The sequence below is a fragment of the Orbicella faveolata genome, unplaced genomic scaffold (assembly GCF_042242905.1).
Source record: "Orbicella faveolata isolate gen_17 unplaced genomic scaffold, um_ofav_v1 contig_35, whole genome shotgun sequence".
Lineage (NCBI taxonomy): Eukaryota > Metazoa > Cnidaria > Anthozoa > Scleractinia > Merulinidae > Orbicella > Orbicella faveolata.
In genome coordinates, this window is record NW_028301564.1 from 21,491,380 (window position 1) to 21,515,642 (window position 24,263).

Consider the following 24,263-nt stretch of genomic DNA (forward strand, 5'->3'; position numbering starts at 1 on the left):
CAATCAAATATTCATAAAATTCAGCAAAACCGGAAGAAGATTTTGAGCCCAATCGGGACGAAATCGTTTTTGGCATATTTCTACCAAAGAAAGTTGTATTAGTAAAAACTAACTATGGTCAGTTTCTTTTCTTACTAGGACCTACAAACCTGAAATACAAGCGAAATCAATTTTTCGACTTGTGCCATTGATAGGCGATTTAGGTCGATTTTTACAGGCATTCACTCTTAAAACGAAGGTACGTAGTCTTCGTTGTGCTCATTGAGTCTTTCGTTTGGCGGCGTTTTGGTTGCCGTTACATTTCGAGTTGAACAACATGCTTATCAGTCTGATCAGTGCGACTATCTGAAAAGGCTTGTTAGAACAAAGTTGACCAATCACAACGTTATTTGAGAACAAAGGAAGGCCACCTTTTTCTTAAATGAACCAATGACGTGGAAGAATACACACTATAGTTAAACAACAAAATTTGAAACTCAGCAAAATTGCGAAGGGTTATTGACCTCAGGAAACGCGATACCTTTGGCCCTAACATGGGCGTAACATTGCTCTCAACAAAACTAATTAAAATTACGATCATCACTCGTGCCAGTGTGACACCTTACCTGTCGTTTCAATGTCTTGGATGCATAAACAAAAGGAATCGAAATTAGTAATAATGATTTCTTGCTAATTTAAGCTGTAATTATATAGCTCCATCGAAATCCAATACTGCCAACAGACCTATTTTTTATTAATTTTTGCAAACTGTCCAAATTTAAAATAAATTGGATAGTTTTTGCTCGAACGTTTAATTTAGCTTTGAACAAACTGTCCAATTTGAGAAAAATCTGCATACTTTCCATCAACCAATGAAATGTCAACATAAATAAAAGAACGGAGTATTGGCCAATCAGGTTGCAGCTATTATCACTGCCATCAAACGTCACCGAGCGATTGTAGCTCGCTAAGTTTTCTTATGTTAATGGCGGAATTTCCCGACTTTTCTCTCCACTTTTTTGACGTCTAAACTTTCAAAGGGAGTCTTCGACTAGGTTTCCACAGATAGATACTACTGATTTACTCGAGATGAGGGAGAAAAATCAGAGCAAGAAAACTCAAAGAAGCAAAAAACCTGTGTTAAAGTGTTTGACCTGTGACGTGCTGAGCAAAGCGAAGTGAGAAATACTGTACTTTAGAGGATAAAATATTTGGCTTGTTCATCTGTTTTTGGATCCTATATAAATAATAGGTAATAGGACTACATGCTTGTCCAATTTGAAATAATTGGATTCAAAAAATTCCTCGGACTGCCAAATTGGACTCGGCCTACGGCCTCGTCCAATTTTGGCTGTCCTCAGAATTTTTTTCCATCCAATTATTTCCAAATTGGACAGGATGTAGTCCTATTATAATACTAATTTCCAGCTATTTGAGGGTTTTTTTGAACAACGACAGTGCATGTATGTGAGCTCAAAACGTATATTGAAGTAAAGATTGTATGCATCTGGCTTCCTATTCAACAATTATGATAGTACTGGAAAAAAAAAAAAGTCTATAGATATGGTATAAAACTCCCTGAGGATACATTTCGTTTTACCATGTAGCGTACTGCTTAACAACAACAACAACAGTTTATTTCTACTACTGTAAACAACTAAAAGAATTTACAAGATTATAATTATAAATATATAAATAAACATTACAGTACATACAGTAGTGGGACACCCAAAATAACTAAAAAGCTAAACTAGTTGGGTGACCGTAATTATAATAATTAAAAATGTGAGAGTCAGGAAAGAGGCACAACAAATACATTGGTACACATAAGTATCACAAACTTGGTACAAGATTAAATATACAAAACAAAACAAAATAAATAGATATAAACCATCAAAATATCAGTAAAGATTAATAGAGACTAATGAAATGCGAAGTTAGTTCTTTTTTAAATTGATCAGAAGTACAACACTTGAATCTTTCATTGAGTTCATTCCATAATTTAGGTCCATTAAATCGAATATCAAATTTGCCATAATTTGTTCGAATTTTTGGAAGATAAAAAGTAGATCTAGATGCAAAGCGAGTATTCACATTATGTTTACAAGATGTTTTGACAAAAAACGAATCAAAGATCTTTGGTAGTTTGCCAGTATTAAACTGGTGTATGAAAAAGAGAGTTTGAAGCTTAATATAATCTTGAAGTTTAAGAAGGTTAAGCTTAGCAAACAAAGGACTTGTATGTGCATCAAAATTTGAGAAAGTAATTAAACGGATTGTTTTCCTTTGTATTATTTGAAGTGGTTTAATACTATGATCATAAGTGTTGCCCCAAACTATACAGCCGTAGGAGAGAAAAGGAAGAATAATGGCATGGTATAATTGAACTAGTGTTTTCGTGTTAACAAAATGTTAATCTTAGATAGGACACCAATACCCCTAGATATTTTTTTTGAAATCAGTTGAATTTGTTCTTTCCAATTTAGATGACAGTCTATGAGAATGCCAAGGTACTTAACACTCTTTTGTTGATTAATTGGCTTACCATCTATTGCAATGTTCAAGGAATTGTTTACCTTTTTTTGATGAGGATGAAATATTACAAAATGTGTCTCCGTAATATTGAGAGATAGTTTGTTGGCACGAAGCCATAGGCTAATTTCATTGAGTTCTCGATTAACATTTTGCTCTAGATGCTGTAAATCACCATGGGTATAAAATAGATTACAATCATCAGCAAATAAATGGAAATCAAAAATAGATGAACAATTAGTGAAATCATTAATATAAATCAGGAATAATACTGGGCCAAGCACAGAGCCTTGTGGTACCCCACATGTTATTTGCAGAGGATCTGAGTCAAAATTGTTTAGAGAAATAAATTGCTGTCTGTTAGTTAAGTATGAGCGGAACCACTCATTTGGTAAACCACGAATTCCAAAATGTTCCAGTTTAGCTAAGAGAATGTTGTGATTTACTGTATCGAAGGCTTTACTTCAGTCCAAAAATATCCCGCAAGAATGTAATTTACTTTCAGTGGCTCTTTGGATTTTATCAGTGGTAAGCATAGAGGCCTGAGTAGTGGAGCATCCACTACGAAAACCAAATTGATTATTATCTAGTATATTATGTTCATCAAGAAAATTAACTAATCTATTAAACATTAGCTTCTCCATTATTTTATGGAAAACAGATAACAGAGTAATTGGTCTATAATTGCATACTAAAGCCTGATTACCACTTTTGTATAGAGGTATTACTCTCCCAATTTTTAACTTATCTGGCACTAAACCCAGAGAAAAAGAACAATTAAATAAATAAGATAATGGATGACACAAGATGCTCTTCAATAATTTAAGAATTGTCACTGGAATGCTATGTGGCCCCAGTGCTTTACTTGCATTGAAGCCAGAAATAATATTCTCAACTTCAGTTGGTGATACTGGTGATAAATAAAAACTGTTGCATTGTGAATTTGTTAAATATTCCACAAAGGTTCTATTGCCAGGTTGAATACCATTGGCCAACATTGGCCCAACTGAGGCAAAATATTTGTTGAAGGCATTAGCTATACCTTTGGCATCAGTTAACGTGTTATCATCGACTGTTAATCTATTTGGGAAGGACAATTTACTACGCTTAGAGCTAATAAGCTGCTTAATACCCTTCCATGTGGCTTTTGCATTATTAACATGATAAGTAAAATATTCTTTATAATATAGTTTTTCACTAATAATTAAAATATGCTTTAGTTTGTTCTTGTAAATTTTATAGCGAGAGTGATTACTTTGACACTTACTTTTCAAATAATGCTTAAATAGCTTATTTTTAGTTTTAATAGATTTACGAATACCCTGAGTAATCCAAGGTTTGGACTTAAATTTTGCTTCTCGTTTACTTAATTTTTTAAAGGAACATGTTTATCTTTTGTAGCATTGACTACAGAGTAAAAGGAATCAAACATCTGATTGATGTCATTATCCCTAAAAACATCATCCCACTGAATTGACTGGACATCCGCTAAAAAATTATCCTGATCAAAGCAAGAATAATCACGAGCAAACCTGGTCACATCGCTTGCTGTCCAAGATAATTTGTTGATAATTAAGAAATTTTGTAAATGATCTGTAAGGTCACAAATCAAATTTCCACTAGTAGCAACAAATTCATTAGAATTAAAGAATATATTATCAATTAATGTTGCTGTGTGATCAGTGATTCTTGTAGGCTGCAGAATGTGTGGTAAAAAGCCATAAGAAATCACAGTATTAATGAATTCCTCAGTTATCTGACAGTCTTCAAAGTTCAGAAGATTTATGTTAAAGTCACCCATGAATAAACATAACTTATTACTTTTTGAAAGTTTCTCAAGAGTTGAGAAGAGATATTTGTTTAAGTCCTCAGTCTTACCACTTGGGTGTCTATATATGACAGCGCACAGAATATTTTTATATGGATCACGATTAATCTCAATCCATAGAGATTCAAACTCTTTTGTCGTTAAACAAAGATCAACTCGAATATGAAATTGAATCCCCTCTTTGACGAAGAACCCTACACCACCAGCATTAGTCACAGTTGGCTTGGAGACAAAATCATATCCTTCAATAGCAATGTTGCTAGTTAGATCACAGTTACTTTTTATCTTTGTTTCAGAAAGGCCAATAAGATCGAATGAATGCTGTAGATCTGATAGCAGCATTGTCAAACCATCATGGTTAGCAGAAAGACTTCTTATGTTGGAACGAATTGTAGAAAAGAGAGGCATAGATTTGCTCTGAGAAATATCCTCATTATTAAGAAAGTCTTCTAGAGTGTAATATTTAAAGTCTGGCTGCTGCACTATAATATTTTCCACATCATGATTATTAAGACTGGATATCTTGTCAAGTTTAGATAACAAGTCAAACCGCGGTAAGTTATCTATAAGTGTATGACATAATATATAAATAAGTAATGAACAGTAAGTTTTAACTTAGCCAGTTGGTTGTGATGAGGAGGGATGAACTCTACCATCTTGCTTCAAGACATCCAAATCCGATTTCTTGTTTATGGCAACAGCAGGGCTTTGTGAATCTCTACGAAGATAGATACGTCCATAGAATGTCCAGATGTACTTGTACTTCAGAGCCTTTTTAACTTTCAAACTGTCTTTAAAAAGATCCTTGTTGATTTGAGTAAGGTTTTCTGAGATATAAATCTTGTTCTCGGAATGTAATCCAAGGTCCAGGTCATCTGTTGTCTTATCCCGTAGGAATTTTCTTGCTTTATAGAAGCGATCTCCCAGCTCTCTTCGTACAAATTTCACACGGCAACTATATTGGGCGCTCTGAAGCGCGAAGAATTCGATAAAGCTTGCGAGCCTTCCCTAACTACATCTCTGTAGGACTGTTTTGGTAGTCGATGACTTACGGATAAATCGCTTTCCTTGATATCTACTCCTATTAATGAGCCTACTTTTATTGCAATTTCCTTCGTGTTTTCGTCTTCTGCTTCGGGTATGCCGGAAATTTCTACGCACTCCCGGCGAAAATACTGTTCTAAATTGTTCAATGAGGCTTCGCAGAATTGCAGTTTGCTGGCCAGTTTAGCATTTTCGGCTTCTAAACTCGCGTCTTGCTTGTAGAGCCTTATAGTTGTCATCAACTTTTTTGAATAGGTCGTCTAGCCTGGAGTGAATCGGCTTGAGTTTGCTATCGAGCAGCGACTCAAGGTCCTTAAGAGAAGGCTTGTCGTTTGATGGCATTTCACTTGTTACATAAACGGACAAACGGAGACACCAAAAAATAAAGAAAAACGCTGTAAAAATCTGCATTAAGCAGTGAACGGAAGACGTATCACACGCAGTAAGCAAAACACGTCCGCCATCTTTGCTGACCGCTGACCGGAAGATATAAGATATAACGTTCGCGGGAAAATTCAACCAACTTACTAGGTGAGGATTGGGCGGGTTTGAAGTGTTTACACACCTAATTAACAATATCACATTTTCAATTTCAAGCAGATATTTTAGTGTATTTTGGCAAAAAGTCCAAAAATTTCGCGGGAAACATTTTAACATACTCTCCGAGACCATTTACACCGATATAATTTTAACTAAACTGGTTATTGATAAAATAATTACATTCCCTGATGAATAATATGTTGTCATCCCAGAACTGGCTATTTCAAAAGAAGCGCTTGTCACCATTGCACCGGCAAGGTTAATTCCATGCTAGTGAAAACTAAGAGCCAAAAAATCGTGATCTAATGTGGAAAATGGTTATTTTACATCATAACCAGTTAGTAATACCTTATTGCTTTATGAGGGAAACATTTCGTCATTAAGCATTGTAGTATAACACAAAAGCGTATAAGTCAATTTAGTGTCTTTCTAACGTCAGAATCTGTAAACAAAGATATATGAAAGATGGGTTGGTATTTTTCATTTTATTTCAATCAATCAATCTATTGTTACTTTGAAACTGGTTATTACCACTAAACAATGGACGACAATTGAGCACAGTTTCGAAAACATTATACGTCTCAAGTCTAATCAAGAGAATTTCTGAACAGAAAAAATAATTCCCTTAGTAACACATGCATTACAAACTTGCCTAGTCGACCCCACTGGGTAGCCATTTGTTCTCTTTTGTTTAAAATCGAGGTCTTTGATCATAATTGTTTTGCTCAACCTGATTAACCTTAAGCTCGAGTTTTAGAATAAAAAAACGGTTGTTAGTTGGGAAACTATTTCTGGTTGGTCTTACGCTCGTTAAAATGTTTCTTATTATGACGAATTTCCAGTTTTTCTCGCTGAGTAAATATTATAAGGTCCACCCTAGACAAATGTGGTTGGGCATGCGCTGTTTCCAAGCTTCACAGATGCAGACAGGTGCGGGCAGATGTAACACGAGCTTTAAATAATACTTTTTTGATTAACAGCTTACACTTTCAAACTTATTTGTGTCGTGTTTAGGACTTCTTGAAAAAAGGCAAAGTCACAGATAACATTCAGTTTTCCACAGACAACTAGCCTGTTCGGAAGATTTCGTTTATCGCGGAAGACTGACTTCAAAGGACGACATCTAAAGAGAAGAGCTCACCTTGCTAGCAGCTAAGTTTTACAATGATATTTGCCTGTGATTCCATGCACCCACCCCAGGCACTGGAAGAAACAGTTTGTTTTTGAATTCTTTACTCCGAGAAATTTCTTATCACACGGAGCCAGTGTTGTTTCTTTCCCCGAGGGAGACTCCCTTGTGAAAAGATAATTTGGTTTCATCAACTGCGTTGATAATGTGAATAAGCCACCTGTATTATCTTGTTATACTCCCCACCGACGCAGCACCACAGTTTCTTTAGAAACTTACCCCCTTTATTCCCTTGTGAAAAGGTCGGGGATCTCCTTCGAAAAATTTGAATTAAACCCTCAAAGAAACCAATCCGGGCGAGGCTTGAGGTTTATTTGACCCCTAAAAGATACTCGAGTGCAACCCTAAAGGATACCTTGACGAAAATAATGGTGGCGTTTTGACCTCAATTTCCTTATATATAAGTGAGACCAAATATTCGGGATTTACACCCCTGAGCGTGACGAATTGCATCCTCGACCTTTTCACATTGGGTTTCTTCTGTGGTAATTACTGACAAAACTGAGCTATTTAATCGTCTATTGCAGTTCAAACATGGCTGTTAAGTTTCATCTGTGCCTGTTGTGGATTACCTTGGTGGGGATAGGGGTGTACGTTGCATCCTCAGGTAAGCACAGCATCTACTCAGTACTCAGTAAAGAGCTACACATCTTTGTTAGGAATGCCTTTAAGGAAAAAAGGAGTCAACTACCCGGGGAATTTGATTTTATGCACATTTTCAGCTGAGCAATTAAGACGGCATTTATATTGTGAGTAAGGCAAGTATTAGTCAATGTGTTTTCCGTCTAACAAACAGAAAGTTGTTATGGATGCAAATCCCGTTAATTTTTGTTGAGCCATTCGCTTTTGGATTTTTTTTTTCTGCAAAGGTAACAGGATGTATTGGCGATATCTTCACTTGGTATTATCTATTTCATATTAATTGACGACAAATTCACTTTCACAGATCTCGAATTGTGCGACCAACCAAACGGAACGTATGTCTATCAGGACGATCCTTGTCCAGACGATATGCCGTATGAATGTTTGCAATTATACTACTGTTTGCTAAGAACAAACAAATGCTGCTGTTATGAGCCATCTCCAACTAGAAAAATCAAAGCAGTCTGAGATATTTTAAGTAATTAGTTGTTGATTCTAATTTTTGGTTGTGGGCAACAGCTAAGTTTTCCAAATCAGTAAAACGGACGAAAAGAAAAAAATAGATAATTCAGCTGTCTTATTTTAACTAACTCATTGCGAATTTATCTAAACAAACAGTTCAATCAGTGAGCATTTTTGTTGACGTTTTCTTTCTCTATACATCCGTTATTTATTGATATCGGGGATTTTGTTTTTATTTTCCCTCAAACAAAGTCCCTCACCTTAAATTACGTCAAAGGAAATGGTAATATTGTGAGACAAGAAAATTGAGAACGTATTTCATATTATTCGTTTGGACACAAACAACACCATGTTTCTTATTAGTTTATTCTAAAGTTTGTCTTGAATCCGATAACAAAGTATTTGTTTTTAATGTGAATACGCGTTCGTAATTTTAATCATTGAAGTCTATATGTCGTTATCGTTCAATCATCGAAATGGATACGTTGTCATTTTTATCAGTTTTTAAATTGCGTTTCCTTCATAAAATTTCGATTCCTCCGTTAATGGCGCTATCTTTTCAGATCAAACTCGATGTTCTAGTGGATAAAGGCTCATTGGAGGAAACCTTTCAATATGTATTAGTTTGCTTTCATGTTTGTGAGTCCTAGAACTTATCGGTTTACTGACCTCCGTGAAGACTGCGTTTATCAAGTTAACATAAAGTAAAATTCCGGTTTGCCTCCGACATGTTTATGTCAGATACAAGTAAACTATTATATTTCAAGCCGACAACTTTTCGGAAATTGCTTGTCCGTTTTTGCTGTAAATTAAACATGTAATATATATATTTTTGTCAATTCAGCTTAATTTCAAAATGTTATGAGTCAACCTTACAGGCAGGACTGAATCCACTTAAATTTAATATTAGTTTGTGAATGGTTACCTAGACACGCTCTTTCAACTGTGATTTTAATTTGCCGAATAACAGCGTGCTCTGCTCTCTCATTTATTTTCACGGCGGCAGCAGCGTACCCTCTCCACCCATATAAAAAGGACGATGGTACTTGTCTTACCTTTTAGAGGTTTTGATACCTCTTAGGGTATTCAGGTCCAAAAGGTCCACGACAGGAGCTTTTGCAGTGCATCTTAGGGTATTGAGCTAAAACAAAATGACAGGAGATGAAGTGCTGTTTTAGAATTGGTAACTCTTAGGGGTAAAAGAAAAAAAACATTTTAAACCACGCCCACGAAAGAGGATCTTGGTACCTCTTAGAGGTTCTTTTCAAAATTTCCAACAAGCACCCCCGTCCTTATTATATGGGATCAATCCCCGGACGTACCTATCATTAGTTACCAGATCATTCGTTTTCGTAAGGTACGAACAGTCTGGGTACGTGGCACAAGACACGTGTGTTAATAGAAGTTTCATGTACAAGCAAAGCGAAACGATAAAAATCGACGTTTCGGTGTCTTCATGACGCCATCGTCAAGGCTTTTGTGGAAAAAAATCCGTGCGTAGTAAATGAAAAATTGATTTATGTAAGTGCTTTCGTGCGACGTAATGGAGTCTGATTGCATTTTTGTCTTTTTTAGGACGCGAAGCTGTCTTATTAGGTGTTCAGGGACCTTGTCGATTTGGTTGCAATAGTTTTAACGTTTATATCTGGATGGTGAAAGTTGGTTGTAGCCTTCTTACTCGTGTACGTGCCAATCCCCGCGTGTTTACCTAAGCCTGCGCTCCACAGGCAACACTGATAACGACATACTGAACACATTTTTCGTTTACGATGCGGCTTACAACACAGGCTGGATGGTTGTTTGTACCTTAAAGATAAGACCACTAGAACAACAGCTCTAGTTTCTTTAGGAGATAGTGACGGGGTAACAGTTGTTGATTGGACATCCTAGAGCTTGATGGTACAGAATTCATTGGATGCTTTGGCTAATTCACTGAGTCTTAAGAAGACTGTCGATCACACTCATCTGAGGGCAGCCTCTTTCCTCACTCTCCCACCCTTTCATTGTTTTACCCCTAGCTGGTCTTCAAGTAGAACAACCATGACAATTTTATGTTTATAACAACTGCATAACTGCAGCTTTCTTTTAAACCTGATCGTTAAGAAACCCGGTTACGAAAACAAACGTCTCTGGACTCGTCTCGTGACTCTTTTGCGTACTAGGCTGAAATTATTTCGCGGGGGAAAAATAGATTTTCCTTTCACAATTGACATTACCGCAAATATATTTTTAGTGTATGTTTTATGAAAGGATCGACTGCAATTTGGTAAGTTTGCCTAATTTTACTTGAGGCAAAACTCCTTACACGGCAAATTGCACGTTCGATAACGCCAGAATAAACAACACTGGATTTGTTTTTCAGGGAAGCGGCAAGATTATTACATCAACATCATAGGATAAGACGGTGATGCAAAGATTTTTGTCTTAAGAAATTTCTGCACAAGACGAGGCCCGGCAACATGAGCAGTCAGAGCAAATAAATAGTCCGAATAAGCAGGGTAGAAAAATATTTCGCCATGCGTTTCCGCCTCACTTCCAAATGTTTTTTTTTTGTTGCGCCTCAAGCTTGTTTCCATGAAGTCCATGAAAGAACCACCATGAAATCTTCACGTTTATAGCAAGTTTTAATTTCCAAGTTCACAGTCTATATCTGAAGTGCACTGATTAATTTAAGATAAACGGGAAGGTGGAGATAGAGAGAAGACGAATGCAGGAATCTTACTCTAAGTGGGCTGCCGCATTTCAATTGCTTTTACAATAGCAACTGAAAGTAAAACTAAAAATCTCATTGCTCGTTCTAGTGTGATACATCCATATCTCTAAAGGTTCATGAGTGTGCTGAAAATAGTTTACATTACGTTGGCGGAGGCCGAATATTTAAGGAATGAATTTTAGATAAATTGTGTCCATTTTTCAGGCTCGATCGATTCAGCAATCTCTTGAAAAAGTTTTAAAAGATGCTTAAAAATTAGCAAAAACTATAAATGACATATCGAATCTCGAGAGAGATATATTAATTTTTCTTTCTGGGTAATTCATAACAGACCACTTTGCTAATGTTTAAAGCTAATAGTGCAAACATAGAAGACAATGTACACAGTTTACGTGAACTTTCATTCCCTTTAAAATATTCGCCCTTCGCAAACGTAACGTAAAATATTTTCTGCATACTGATGAACCTTGTGAGATGTAAATGTATCGCACTACAACGCGCGGTGGAATTTCCAGCTTGGAGAGATTTCATACAGTTGCTATTGTAAAAGCAAGTCGAATGCAGTGGGGTAATTCAGTGTATAGGATTTTCGCATCCCTCATCATTCTCAATCTGCGGCTTTCCGTTTATCTTTCAGCATTTTAGATAATCACTGAGCACGTAATCCTCACCCTTTTTTTTTCTTTTATGCTAAGTCCGTTCCATTCCTTATTGTTTTTGTATCCCAGAATGTTACGTGAGCCCGCACTCGTCGTTGAGTTGTGTAAAACGTGTCAGAGAACGATCTGCTTTAACTTGTGTAGCACTAATGCGTTTTCGTTCGAAAACGGATTTGTGTGGTCTGGGCCTAAGATGTCGTTTTCGTTCGAATTTAAACCTAGTTTGATCGTTTATTGCACGAATATGTTATACATTATACGTTTAAAACCAAATCTACATGAGCAATCAGACTCCACTCGCGTGATAATATTTATATGAATCCAGTTATATAATTCAATTTTCCTTTTGTAATGCAAATTTAGGGATTTTTTCATTAAACACTCGCAGAATATTTCTACAATAACCTTGAAAATGACGTCTTGGTGATACAGAAACGTCGGTTTTTATCGTTTTCTTCTTTTGTTTGTAAACGAACAAATACTAGTATTATTGCAAGAAGATATTGTAACTACGAAAGCGCCAGCCAGTGAGATCTTTGCCGCAATATACCCCCGAATATCCCAGAATATATCAGTTTAAACGGTCCAATGCAAGTGAAAGACTGAAATCATTTTCCCTCGTCCAATGTAAGTGTAAAGAAGCGTATTTCGGTTTTTTGAGAAAACTCTTATGCAGTGTCTTATCAAGAGCTGTATGTTCGCTGGATCGGACAGCAATGCACGACATTATGTCTCTATTTTAAAAGTTTGTTCTTAATTGTCTCTTGCAGGAAAATAATGCGACTCATGGAATAACGACAGTAGCGTTGCTTAAACAGCTTTTATTCCACTGCTTCAAGTGCATTCACCCATAAAATACTGATCATTTGGACTAATAACATTCAGTTAACATTAAGTTAATGACTACAAACAAAGTGATTGATAACTATTCTACTTTCGTCAGTTGAAACGGAGGCAGCAGTGTTGGGTGAGTGATCATCACCTCGCATCATCTACAAAATAAACAACATATTACCATTATTTACCAGAGTAAATAACTGACCTATGTGGTATTAAACTAAAATTTGGTTCGACTTAAATTAGGTTTGTGAATTACCCCCCAAACGCGTAATGGGTAGTGATAGCTATAATTTTCCGATGTTTGAAACCAGCAATGAAATCAACAAAATGCACACAAGTACAACCCCCCAAAAAATATTGCTTCTACTCAAAAAGAGTCAGGAATAACCCAACTGACTGTTAGAATTTGTCATGGTATTTCACTGAACTCAGAGCAAGATGTTGCCATGAAAATTTTTTCCAAATTTGAAATTTTTGTTAACAAAATCCATCTTCCTTGTAATTCTATTTTATGTATTTAGGACTTTTTTTCTCATTGTCTGTTTGATTTTGATTGGCTTGAGTTAATTTTGATGATTTTATGGTTAAGATGGCGAATCTAAGATGGTGGCTGTTTGAATATCAAACAGAAAGGGAACATTTGAGGCGTATGATATAGTTTCAGTAGCATTATTTAAATGTTCTCAAAGTCACAAAGAAAGCAGATTTCGCCCTCTTCCTCTTTTCTCGATCGTATCCTGGACTTGGTAGGGCGGGTTAATGTAATAGCTTCGTTGAAATATTTGAAGTAAAGGCATAAATTAGATGCTCCTCTTGACTTAAAAGTCATGATTCTCGTCTAAAGAGCTTTGTTCTTATCAGTATGTTACACGGTGCTTACTCGTAACAGCAGCATCTGTCTGTTTGCTGCGGGCAGTAGAAATAGTTTGGACATTCAACCGGCATATCGTCTGGACATGGGTCAGCACGATAGAAACACGCTCCATATGGGTAGTCGCACAATGGGAGATCTGTGAAAGAGAATTTATCGTTAATATAAAAAAATAATAATAACATCTAGTGAAGATATGGCCATTGCATCCTGTTGCGTTTCCAAAAAAGTTAAAAAATCGAGCGGTTCAACAAAAATTAACGGGATTTGCACCCATAACCAATTTCTGTTTACTGGACGTAAACATATCGAATAATAATTGGCTTACTCGCAATATAGATGCCGTCTTAATTGTGCTCAGCTGAAGCTGTGCGTAAAATCAAACGCTCCGAGTAGTTGACCATGTTTTCGTTGACGGCAATCTACACAAAGATATGCTGTACTTTCTTTACTGAGTACTGAGTAGATACTGTGCTTACCTGCGAATGCAACATGCGCACCCATCCCCACCAAGATAATCAGCAACAGGCACAGATGAAACTTAACAGCCATGTTTAATTTGAACTGCAACAGACAAGGTAATAACACAGTTTTGTTAGTTATTACTACAGAAGAAATCCCGGGGGGAGACTCCCATATGTGAAGGTCGAGAACACTCTTCTCCTCGCTCAGGGATGTAAATCACGGATTTTGGTCTCACTTGAGGAAATTGAGGATGAAATGACGCTATTTCTTTCGTCAAGGTATCTTTTAGGGTTGCACTGGAAGAAATGATAGAAACGAGGTATCTTTTAGGGGCCAAATAAACGTCGAGCCGTGCCCGAATTGGTCACTTTTAGGGTGTAATTCAAATGTTCCGACGAAAATTTTCGACCTTTTTACATGGAAGTCGACCGCCTGGGGCAAGAAATGTTCATAACCAACATTGGCCCCGCGTGATCAGAAATTCCTTAGAGTAAAAATCCACGCCACCTCCCAACGGCAACGATCTGCTAGATCAAATTGCGCGTTCTAAATTAAAATACGGTAACGAGTTTGCACAACTACGTGAAAAGGTGTCTGGAATATTTTCCTTATCTGCTATAGAAATATTTTAATAGCACTTTTTTCAGTTATGCTGATCGTATTTCACATTCGCCCATCATCTTCCTATAGTTTTATCACAAGAAAACAACCAAGCGCAAAAAATATTGACATTGAAACATTTTTCACAGATCGAGATCTTAAATTTTCGGTTCCATCTAGCCATCTAAGCTATTCGGCCTTTGTGTTCTAAGAAAAAGAAAGGAAGGTTCTTCAAAAGGAAACTTTTTTTCCAGTTGCCTGGGGCGGGCATGGAATCACAAGCAAATATCATGGTAACACATAGCTGGTAACACATAGCTGCTAACAAGGTAATATTAAATGTTTTGTGTACGTCGCCAGTATCGATACAGTTCTTTTACACAAGATAATATATGTTAGCATAAAGCTTTTGGTGTTTAAAAGCACAACCTCTTAGTTCGCCGGTAAGGCTGTGTTTTTAAACATAGCCTTAAATAAATCAATTTGTAATGAGAACTTTACACATAACACTGACTAAGCAGTCGGTCTCAGTTTTTAACAAAAACGACACTAATCAAAACAAGTACAAGTAGGTATTTTCACTGTACTTTTCATAGCGGCGCCCGTAATTTTCAACTATTTTGAATAGTCAGAAGGAATTTATTTTTTCGTAAATTGACCGACATTCTCTGACAACATTTGAAGAGTAACATGAAATGTTGTCAGAGAAGCAAACATGACCAAACATCATAAACGTGGCAAACTGAATAAGAGACAGCCATTTTATTTGCCCGTAAAGTTCACTAGCGTATTCAAAAGAACAGAAAGAGCAATATTTTGAATAATGTAAAGAGGTACGTAGCATTAATTGGGCATTGAGCCAAATTCGCCCTCACTCACTGGGCCGATCTAATTGTGTTTGATAGTAGTTGCTCTTAATACCAGTGGCTTTTACCTCTTCACCAGTTTCTAAGTAACTTTTGTTATGTGACATGAACAAATGGAGTTATATAGCACTGAAGAGATAATAAAAAAATTGTTTTCAAGGGTGCCTAACGGTCTACTTAATCGACCCATCATGCGTTCGATAGTTTGCACCCGGCAACAGGTGAATTAAATGTGCTTTACATCAAACAAGTCAAACCTCTTGCTCACCTATCTAGGCTTGACCACTTCTGCACTGGTACCGTAAAAAAGTGAACAATATCAACTGACTTGGAAATCAGCGTTAACGTATAACAAAGAAATTACCTTTGGACTCCCAGGTTATTAGCGTGCGTAAAATGGACATTTCATTCAAAATAACAGTGAGGTAGAAATGTATTCATTAACTAAAAGAATAGTGAACCTCTTTTCAAGATCTTGTCGAAGGATTTTCCATGATTTCACTAGTTCAGAATATGCAAATTTGCGTAGCTTGTGTTCGTACACAGTAATTGAATGTGCATATTCTACGGTCGGTCGACAATAACGAAGCGAAAAGTTACCTCACCTTCGAATATTGTTTGCCGACATCTCTGCTTATGCCTTATGGTAAAACTCTTTTCAATCTTTGATCTGGAGAAGTAGGCAGAAGTGGAGTACGACTGCATCGCATTTCAACTTGTATTTCGGGGGAAATTAATACTTGAATGTAAAAGTGTTTTGACACTCCGAAATTTGCACGTTTCGTAAAGTTAAATTACCAACTCTTTGTGTTCATTGACATTTTTATAACTCTTTAAGAGCTGTGAGCTAACTATTCAGTCATTGTTTGTACGTTTATAACCCAAATGGACCGGAAAATTGTCGATCCCGGCCTAAATATAATTATACAACGGGGCGATCTCGACTGGCGACCCGCACTTCGAAATGGAAAAAAATATGTACTTCGCAGCCGTCCAAATCATAGCTAGACTCCGAATTTTAATACTAGATGATACAGTTCTTTCACTTAAAGTTCTTGTCCAGTTTTGATAAAATATGAATCACATATAACCCGAAAATGTTTTGACTGCCATCGAAGCTCAGTCAAAAGTCTCTTGAGTGTTTTAGTCCGGTTCCCAAGGGACGTCACTAGTAGCCCGACCCAGATCCCACTTTGCGCGGTCGTGAACATAGAAATTACATGTTTAAACGCCTGTAGAAACGCAGGGATTTTATCAATCGAGATATTTTTTCGCTGAAGTAATCAGGGAAACTAGTAGATTTTATTAAAGGAAAAAAACTTTGGGGGGTTAGTGGCACTTTAAGGATGGAGCAGATTAACATGGATTACAAACGACAAAATTGAGAAAATTTAGGCTAACATTTTCAAGGTGCGCAACCGTGACGTAGCTCCCTTAACCCTCAACGACCTAAACCAAAGCTTATTCAGTAAGTCAGGCTACTTTCAAAGGCCTCCGTTTAACTCAAAATACTGAAGCATGTCCTACCTTAGCTTGCAATTGAAAATTGGAACTTGAGACGGTGGATGAATACGCAATATCAAATACTCTCTTCAAGTACTGATGAAGACTGCAAGACACACTCTTATTTATTCCCCATAGGCCGCATAATTTATGCGTTTTTGAGAGGCGGTTGCCTTTTACAATATGAACAACATACACGTGAAAAAACATTCCTACATGTTGATCTGGTTACATTGACTACAAAATTATTAACTGTCTGGCGGTTGCGTTTTTAGCTGTTTATTTTCCAATCTTTCTCTGCAGGAGATGCTTTTAATTTCGAATCTCCCCCAAGGCCACATGAATATTTTAAGTTTATCTCTAAAGAGCTTAAATATTTTTAAATTCCTGCGTCCTTGTTTGAGTTCTCTTCTTATATATTTTTGCTTTACGAAGAAAGACTTAGTTCTGTAAGCTTAAATGTAACAAAAATTTCACACTGGATAAATAGATTGCACAAGAGCTAGAGGTAAAACCCATCCATTTGGATTCCCCAGTTGTTAGAGGTGGAATTCGCGTTACGTTACCTAAGACTTATTGGTAAAGGACAATAATTTTACATTTTATTAAAACATGCAAGTCGCCAGCTCTCTTTCTCGCAAGGATATCCGATGGGTTCTTGGTAGAAATAAGAAATAAGAAATAGAAATAAGCTGTAATGCCCATTTGGATAAACTTCCTTGCAAACCTGAGAAAAGTCTTTTTAATCAGTCTGCTTTTAAGTCTTGGTGCGGCCATGGATTCTTTCTTCGGGGACAAATATAAATGTAAGGAAAAATGATTCGGAGCAACTGAAAATCACGAGAACTGTTGTTAAAGGCCGAATTCCTAGAGTAAGCTGTCGCCTTTAGATCATGTGATAAATAATTTCCTCTTCGGTTTTGTTTTGATAGTTATATCTTTGTTCTAGAAGGTTTCCGGTGCTATAATCTTATTGACAATATTTCTACTCGTACTAATTATGAAACAGCTGCCAATAATTGTTTTGTTAACAACCTTCTTAATAATGCTTTCAAAACTCGTTAAAAAGTTTCCGACATTCTAATTTTTTAATCATTTTTGCGTGGAGAGTATTTTTATCTTATTCGTTTTAACACTTTTTTTTGTCTTATTCAGTTTGCTACGTTTATGATATTTAGTCATGTTTGCTTCTCTGACAACATTTGCAACCCTTCAAATGTTTGGAAAAATAGAAAAACCATCTCTGGTTAAAAATTTTGTTTAAAACGAGCTTTCGACAACCACTCTGTAGTCTCTAACGAGTAATAGACAGTGCGAACGTTAAAATACATACTAAGAAAATTGTGAAAAAAACAAAATTATAATGAAAACAATAGAAATACTTGTGTACGAGTAAAAAATGCTAATGTGAGGTTCAAAATAAAATGTTGTCACAGAATGTCAAATGTTGTCAGAGAATGTCGGTCAATTTACGAAAAAATAAATTCCTTCTGACTATTCAAAATATTTGAAAATTACGGGCGCCGCTATGAAAAGCACGGTGAAAATACCTACTTGTACTTGTTTTGATTAGTGTCGTTTTTGCTAAAAACTGAGACCGACTGCTTAGTCAGTGTTATGTGTAAAGTTCTCATAAGAAATTGATTTATTTAAGGCTATGTTTAAAAACACAGCCTTACCGGCGAACTAAGAGGTTGTGCTTTTAAACACCAAAAGCTATAGCCAACATATATTATCTTGTGTAAAAGAACTGTATAGATACTGACGACGTACACAAAATATTTAGTATTACTTTTTGTTTAATTATCTCATATTATGCTCATAATAAGTGTTGAATTATAATCACATTCTCTTACAATTGTTTTGAAAGGCGTTGTTTTCAAAGCGGTTCCGACATTTACCTGTAGTCAATAATTTGAGCGCGAAAGCTATGTTTGTTTTGAGTAGTTATGGGCATTTGTGAGTTTTTTGTTGCAAATAAAAATATTTACAGTTGGTGGACTTGATTTTAAGAGTGGTTTTATATTTGTATGTTCTTTTCGTTTTTATTCGGGAGCAGAACGTTTTCAGTGTCCTCCGCCAGCAATATATAGCCGTTGTTTTCCATGCATTTAAATTTTGAAAAAACATATATGTCGAAAGAACTGCAGATGGACTAGTCGTTTGGACTGCTGACAGCAATCTTCCATACTCTCCTTTATTTTTTGTAAGAATATCGAGGCTGAAGTTTGCGAAATGTTAAGAAGATTTTAAGAATTAACCTGAGGCTAAGATTTTGAAAAGAATACAATTATGTGTGTTACAATAAAATCTTATCTTTTTAACTAAACCGTATAAAATTCTTCCTTTCTCTAAAAAGCGCGCAGAAATAGCCAGGAGACAACAAAAACAGCGCTAGCCGTATGTTTGATGCTAAATTCATTTCTGCAAGAGATTATACGCTATAATCTGAGAACATTCACAAGAAAATTTTCAGTCTAAAATAGGTAGAAAAATAAGAATATTCAGCCTGGACCGAAAGAAAGGTAGCTGCTGATGCTGCGTCAGGCATTATAGTTAAAGTGTCGTCAACGTATCTCTTGTAAAATCAAGGCATTTTGCCTTCATGAACCAGAGTTTCTTCAATGGATCCCATGAGGACATTAGCTAGCAGTGGCCCGAGTGGAGAGCCCATGGCGACGCCATTGGTCTGTTCATAAAGTTGTCCATTGAACTGAACAGTTGGTCTTTGGTGGATGCTTTGAGAAGATATGGAAGGTCCATTCCGCTGAGGTTCAAGTGGTGTGTTTCATTGAACCAGTTATTCACAAACGCTATATCGGCGAGTATCCGTATTGCTTCCTCTAAGGGCACGTTGGTAAATAGCGCGAAGAAACTTCACGGTTGTTGTACAAAGAGATGGACGTCGACGAGCACATTCTAAACACCTCGTCGTATAAATTATACCTTAATGTTAAAGTTAAGTAACATAAGACATGCAATGAATTGTTTTAAACAGGTTAAACACACATACCAGATCACACAACTCATTTGATAATAATTATCATGGTACTTTTATTACATTCTCACATGGGGGCTATATTCCCATATATGTTTCAGTGAAATGCGTTTTTGTGTCTTTTAAGAATAAAACAGGAAGTCATGCCTGAGTATTGAACTAAATACAGAAAACGCCCTCCGAAAAAACTTCTTTAACAATATATTTACTAGACCACTGGTCACGTCCCCCTTTATAGTGCATTGGAACATATGATTATTGATATTTCTTTAAGCTGCTTGTGAATTATGTGACTTTCTTTACCATTATGGCTATGACTTGAAACTCTTCTGAATGGATCCTTCAGGCTGCAAACATGGCTGAATAGATAATAATTAAGTTAGGGGAGACAAATTCTCAAATCAAAACAAATGATACTCAAAAGCTTTTCTAGATGATCTGAGTCTCGGTTGTACAATGTTCCTAGATATCACTATCGGACAAAGGTCTTGGTAATTTCTTTGTTATACATTAAGGCTGATTACCAAGTCAGTTGATATTGTTCACTTTGTTACGGTAAACGTGCAGAAATGGTCAAGCCTAGATAGGTGGGCAAGAGGTTTGATTTGTTTGATGTAAAGCACATTTAATTCACCTGTTCCCGGGTGCAAGCTATCGAACGTATGATGGGTGGATTAAGTAGACCGTTAGGCACCCTCGAAAACAATTTTTGTATTATCTCTTCAGTTCTATATAACTCCATTTCTTCATGTCACAGAACAAAAGATACTTAGAAACTGGTGAAGAGGTAAAAGCCACTGGTATTAAGTGCAACTACTATAAAACGCAGATAGACCGGCTCAGTGAGTGAGGCCGAATTTGGCTCAATGTCTAATTCATGCTACGTACCTCTTTACACATTATTCAAAATATTGCTCTTTCTGTTCTTTTGAATACGCTAGTGAACTTTACGGGCAAATAAAATGGCTGTCTCTTATTCCGTTTGCCACGTTTCTGATACTTGGTCATGTTTGCTTCTCTGACAACATTTATAACTCTTCAAATGTTGTCAGAGAATGTCAATTTACGAAAAAATAAATTCCTTTTGACTATTCAAAATATTTGAAAATTACGGGCGCCGCTATGAAAAGCACGGTGAAAATACCTACTTGTACTTGTTTTGATTAGTGTCGTTTTTGTTAAAAACTGAGACCGACTGCTTAGGCAGTGTTATATGTAAAGTTCTTATAATGAACTGATTTATTTAAGGCTATGTTTAAAAACACAGCCTTACCGGCGAACTAAGAGGTTGTGCTTTTAAACACCAAAAGCTATATGCCAACATATATTATCTTGTGTAAAAGAACTGTATAGATACTGACGACGTACACAAAACATTTAATATTACTTTTTGTTTAATTGTGAACCGTGCTCATAATAGGTGTTGAATTATAATCACATTCTCTTACAATTGTTTTTAAAGGCGTTGTTTTCAAAGCAGTTCCGACATTTACCTGTAGTCAATAATTTGAGCGTGAAAGCTATGTTTGTTTTGAGTAGTTATGAGCATTTGTGAGTTTTTTGTTGCAAATAAAAATATTTACAGTTGGTGGACTTGATTTTAAGAGTGGTTTTATATTTGTATGTTCTTTTCGTTTTTATTCGGGAGTAGAACGTTTTCAGTGTCTTCCGCCAGCAATATATAACTGTTGTTTTCCATGCATTTAAATTTTGAAAAAAACATATATGTCGAAAGAGCTGCAGATAAACTACTCGTTTGGACTGCTGACAGCAATCTTCCATACTCCCCTTTATTTTTTGTAAGAATATCGAGGCTGAAGTTTGCGAAATGTTAAGAAGATTTTAAGAATTAACACGAGGCTGAGATTTTCAAAAGAATACAACAACTATGTGTGTTGAAAATTTGCGTACAATGAAATCTTATCTTTTTAACTAAACCGTATAAAATTCTTCCTTTCTCCAAAAAGCGCGCAGAAATAGCAAGGAGACAAGAAAAACAGCGCTAGCCGTGTGTCCGATTCATTTCTGCAATTCATTTTTCACAGCTTAAACAAACAGTCGCGCGCGAATGCAATTTCACTTGTTCAGCCTCTCCCCACGAGCCAAAATATTGGACGCGTTTGGTGAAGACAACTTCTCTTGAGGTTCAATATTGCATTGGATGGAGAACCGGGCAACAGCAACGCATTTTCAAAAGGATAACTATCTTCAAAAGGATAAATATCTTCTACTGATAGAACCATATTTATGCTAATTTTGTATTTTTAACTCGCAATTTTTATCGCTAGGTTTTATCACAAAAACGGCGTAATTTAGTTATTGTAAAAAAAAAAAAAAAAACAGATGTAAATACGGGATTGAAGTATTGACAAGTTAACAAATAAAATAAATAATTCCCTGCTAAGAATCCATACCCAGAGGACATGGAGCAGTAACTATAGATCTCCTCGCAGTACTTGTTGCATGGTTCATATTGAGGTGGGCAGTCCCTGTACGCATGTTCTGCGGGACGCAAAACTCTTCCAAATCGTTCTTGCACTCTGTAAACAACAACAACAAAAGATCGTTTGTTTGTTAGCAAACAACGAGTCATACTCCAAACACAACCTAAGAATTGCAGTTTATTCTGATGGGTATGGTCACAAATCAGTTAAGAGTCGCTGCCTGGAAATATCGAGAATGGCTGGCCAGGTTCGAAAAATCGAAAATCCTGAAACTTTGCCTAAAGAACTCTTTTAGGCAGCTACTTTCGAGAATGTTATTCCGATTTTCTTAGAATTTAAAGTATTCGAGAAATTCGCAAAAAACCAAAATACAGCTTTTTGCCTCATTAAATATACAAAAAATATCTGGAAAGTTGACGAGGTTCTCGGTATTCGCATTGAAACACCTTACAAAACTAGAACACGGGTTAAACTTAGCATAAGAGCTTTACCTTTCTTCTATCTAACAATAGGAAGTTTTAAATTTTTCAGGCATTTGGAAGGATTCCGTCGACCGTCGAAGAATTGCCTTTTCAAGCCCCTATGAAAACGGCAAAAATTGCGTAGTTTTACGGGCTTAAAACGCATCTTGGTATGTCCGATATGGAACTAAATCAAGTACTGTGCAAAAGAGTGTCGTTTCTACTATAATAATATGCAAAAAAAATTTCTGGTCAATTAAGGTTCACACAGGTAAAATGCGAAAATTCGCGACAGTCTCACCTCAAATTTGCATAATACGGTATGTTCAAAGAACTCTATATCGTTGAGTTTTGTTCCATTTGTGGGCCTTGCTTTGTGGGAAACATACAAAACGAGAGTTGATCCATTTCGTTATTACACCATCGTTTTTGATATTTCACGCAAGGTACATAAAACTACAGAAAAAGCCCAAAATATAAGTTCAAAGTCACATAGACTAAATACGTTACATGTACTGCGTGACTGGTGTCACGTATTATATATTTTCAGTTAGCTCCAATTGGGATTACTAACTAGATTATTGAGGTTTATACACTTGCTTATAATAGAAACATATCAGGGTTTGTCTTTCCCGTTTATATACACTCGATTAGCCTGCAAATATTCGAAAGGAGACTAGTCTTTTAAAGTAAATTTTAGCATGTGTCTCGATTTTGATCTTGATGGAAAACAAATTAATTAGATGCACTAAACGAAACGAAGAGGTTTTATTAACGTGATCCAGCTAGACCAAGGAAGCAGGTTTTCTTGAAAAATAGAGTAAGACTGTTTGAAAACTATCCCGCGAGCTGACCTCGGTTGGAATTCGGCTTAGCCCAAACGTCGTGCTTCTGTCGTGCCGACCTCAAATAAATTTGTCCCGGCAGTGGCAATGACGAGAGAACAGCGGTGATTCCAAACGTCGCATTTAATCAGTTACGCAGAAGATCGGAAGACGCTTGCTTTGCTGAAGGCCATTTTAAATGCTACAAATACTAGCAACGGCAGCTAATGCAGCAGGCTATGAATTCAGTTCGACACGGTAAGATCAAGCCGAAGCCAAGTCGCGCTACACGGCATGCAAACTTTAGTCATCCCCCCCGGGGGGGGGGGGGAGTTGGGAGGGGGAGGGGGAAAGACTCATATAAAAATAACGGGGTGCTTGTCGTACATTTTAGGGATTAATCCTCAAAAGGTCCACCGCCAGAGGTTTTGCGGTACCGTTTAGGGGATTGAGGCAAATTATGACAGGGGATATTGCGTTATGTAAACGGTTGTCAGTTTAACCATTGATCTTCCCTCTTTACCCAGGCAGTGAGGTCTGAGTTTAAATTTCGGCTCGTTTTTTTGTTTTGTTTTGTTTTGTTTTGTTTTGTTTTTTTTCCACGTCCAGTCACAAATCGCCGTCTGGTCTCTAAAGCGCATGCGCCACCTGTGCATGCGAACAGCACATGGAATTTACAGAGGTTGTCGTCGAGAAAAGTTGGCACGGATTCCATGATTTCTAGGGCGATGAAATCACATACAAACGAGCACACCGTTCAAGGTAGACCAACACTAAAGGACGTTAAGCGTTTTCGGAACGAG

At 36.6% G+C, this 24,263-nt stretch overlaps 2 protein-coding genes across 3 annotated transcripts; one reads left to right on the plus strand and one right to left on the minus strand.

The window, feature by feature from the left end:
- Positions 1-7,643: 7,643 nt before the first annotated feature.
- Positions 7,644-8,381, plus strand: LOC149103741 (small cysteine-rich protein 5-like). Its single transcript, XM_089272972.1, has 2 exons — positions 7,644-7,719; positions 8,059-8,381. Exons 1-2 carry the CDS (start codon positions 7,647-7,649, stop codon positions 8,220-8,222), a joined length of 237 nt encoding a protein of 78 aa, XP_089129098.1. The 5' UTR covers positions 7,644-7,646; the 3' UTR covers positions 8,223-8,381.
- A 4,013-nt stretch (positions 8,382-12,394) lies between these two features.
- Positions 12,395-16,943, minus strand: LOC149103742 (small cysteine-rich protein 5). Of its 2 annotated transcripts, XM_089272971.1 has the most exons (4): positions 16,758-16,868; positions 13,779-13,863; positions 13,309-13,438; positions 12,395-12,580 (listed from the first exon to the last, which is right to left on the minus strand). In XM_089272971.1, the coding sequence occupies exons 2-4, from the start codon at positions 13,849-13,851 to the stop codon at positions 12,577-12,579; spliced, it is 207 nt and encodes a 68-aa protein (XP_089129097.1). In that variant the 5' UTR covers positions 13,852-13,863; positions 16,758-16,868; the 3' UTR covers positions 12,395-12,576. The 2 variants fall into 2 exon arrangements, with proteins under 2 accessions (XP_089129097.1, XP_089129096.1); XM_089272970.1 differs by lacking the exon at positions 12,395-12,580 and having other exon boundaries at positions 13,305-13,438; positions 16,758-16,943.
- Positions 16,944-24,263: the final 7,320 nt, after the last annotated feature.